This window comes from Cyprinodon variegatus, unplaced genomic scaffold (assembly GCF_000732505.1).
Source record: "Cyprinodon variegatus isolate N-32 unplaced genomic scaffold, C_variegatus-1.0 Scaffold1610, whole genome shotgun sequence".
In the NCBI taxonomy this organism is placed as follows: Eukaryota; Metazoa; Chordata; class Actinopteri; order Cyprinodontiformes; family Cyprinodontidae; genus Cyprinodon; species Cyprinodon variegatus.
In genome coordinates, this window is record NW_015152063.1 from 24,047 (window position 1) to 25,434 (window position 1,388).

The 1,388-nt window shown below is 36.9% G+C and overlaps 1 protein-coding gene across 1 annotated transcript in view; it reads right to left on the reverse strand.

The window, feature by feature from the left end:
- Window positions 1–547, reverse strand: part of LOC107104082 — a 15,299-nt gene extending 14,752 nt beyond the window's left edge. Inside the window, exon 1 of the mRNA XM_015404000.1 lies at window positions 349–547. Coding sequence (XP_015259486.1) covers window positions 349–547 — 199 coding nt within the window. The remainder of the gene's footprint in view (window positions 1–348) is intronic.
- Between the last annotated feature and the right edge of the window lie 841 nt (window positions 548–1,388).

The window sequence follows — 1,388 nt, forward strand, 5'->3', positions numbered from 1 at the left end:
TGGACAGGAGTCTTTTATACTGATAACGGGTTCAAACAGGTGCCATTAATGAAGGTAACGAGTGGAGGACAGAGGAGCCTCTTACAGAAGGTCTGTGAGAGCCAGAAATCTTGCTTGTTTGTAACTGACCAAATACTTATTTTCACCATATTTTGCAAATAAATTCTTTAAAAATCAGACAATGAGATTTTCTGGATTTTTTTTTCTTATTTTGTCTCCCATAGATGAGTTATATCTATGATGAAAATTACCGGCCTCTCTTATCTTTTTAAGTGGGAGAACTTGCACTATTGGTGGCTGACTAAATACTTTTTTGCCCCACTGTATATCAACATGAAACTTCTGTACCTTTGTTCCTAATGGCTCCTGTGGTGATGGCTACACGGGTTGGTGTCCCACAGCCTGAAGGGAGGGGACACAAGATGTCAGCTGTCCCATATGGAAAGCCAAAGTGATCCCAGTGGATGTCAATCTTAGCTTTAGAGGAATAAAGCTGCTCATGGCAGTATAAGTGGCACTGAAGGGCGACTTTCTCTTTACGAAGCATCATTGCAATAACGATGACCTGTCATGGAAGAAGGTTTTAAACAAAAGCTTTAAAAAATGGGGTTAGATAATTCATTTGCTTTTTAACTGTTTTCAGCTTCTTGCTTGGATATTTGAAAACAGCAGGGCATCAGTGAAAGATACAGCATCAGTGAAATACAATATTGTTCTAAAATGTATTTCATTACTTATTGAGGATAAAATTTCAAAGCCCTTTTTTGTCAAAAAAAAATAAAACACCATTCAGTGTGTCATAAAATGTGAGTATTACGCAGGCTATGGTTATGCTAAGGTCCAATTGAAGCAGGCCTTTAGGTAATCTACTGTGTTTTTTTGTTTGTTTTTTGACTATACTCTGTAGATTTCTTATATGGTTCTGATGAGCGTCTCCATAAAGCTTTGCAGCTGAAGGAAACATAAGGTGCCCTGAAAATCTCCTGGTAGACAGCTGCATTGACAGTTGACTTCCAGCAGATGGTATGATACCACAGATCATCACTGTCAGTGGAAAATTCAAACTGAACATGAAGTATTATGGATTCTCAGTTTATTCCGTCTTACTCCAGAATGTGGGACTTTTATTTCCAAACTAAATGCAAATCTTTCTTGATGATGTGCATTTTTTTTTTACCACACATTCTTTTGAGTATGTTTGGATACAGCTATTAATGGACTACCAGCTTTTTTTTTTAGCAATGGCTTTCTGTTGTATTTCAATAGTGTAAGAAAGACCATCAAAATAACAAGAAATAAGGCCTGGAAATGTTTTTATACAGCAGATAAAATAAATATTGAACATGCCACCATTTCATCCATCCATTTTCTTTACACGCTTGTCCCGA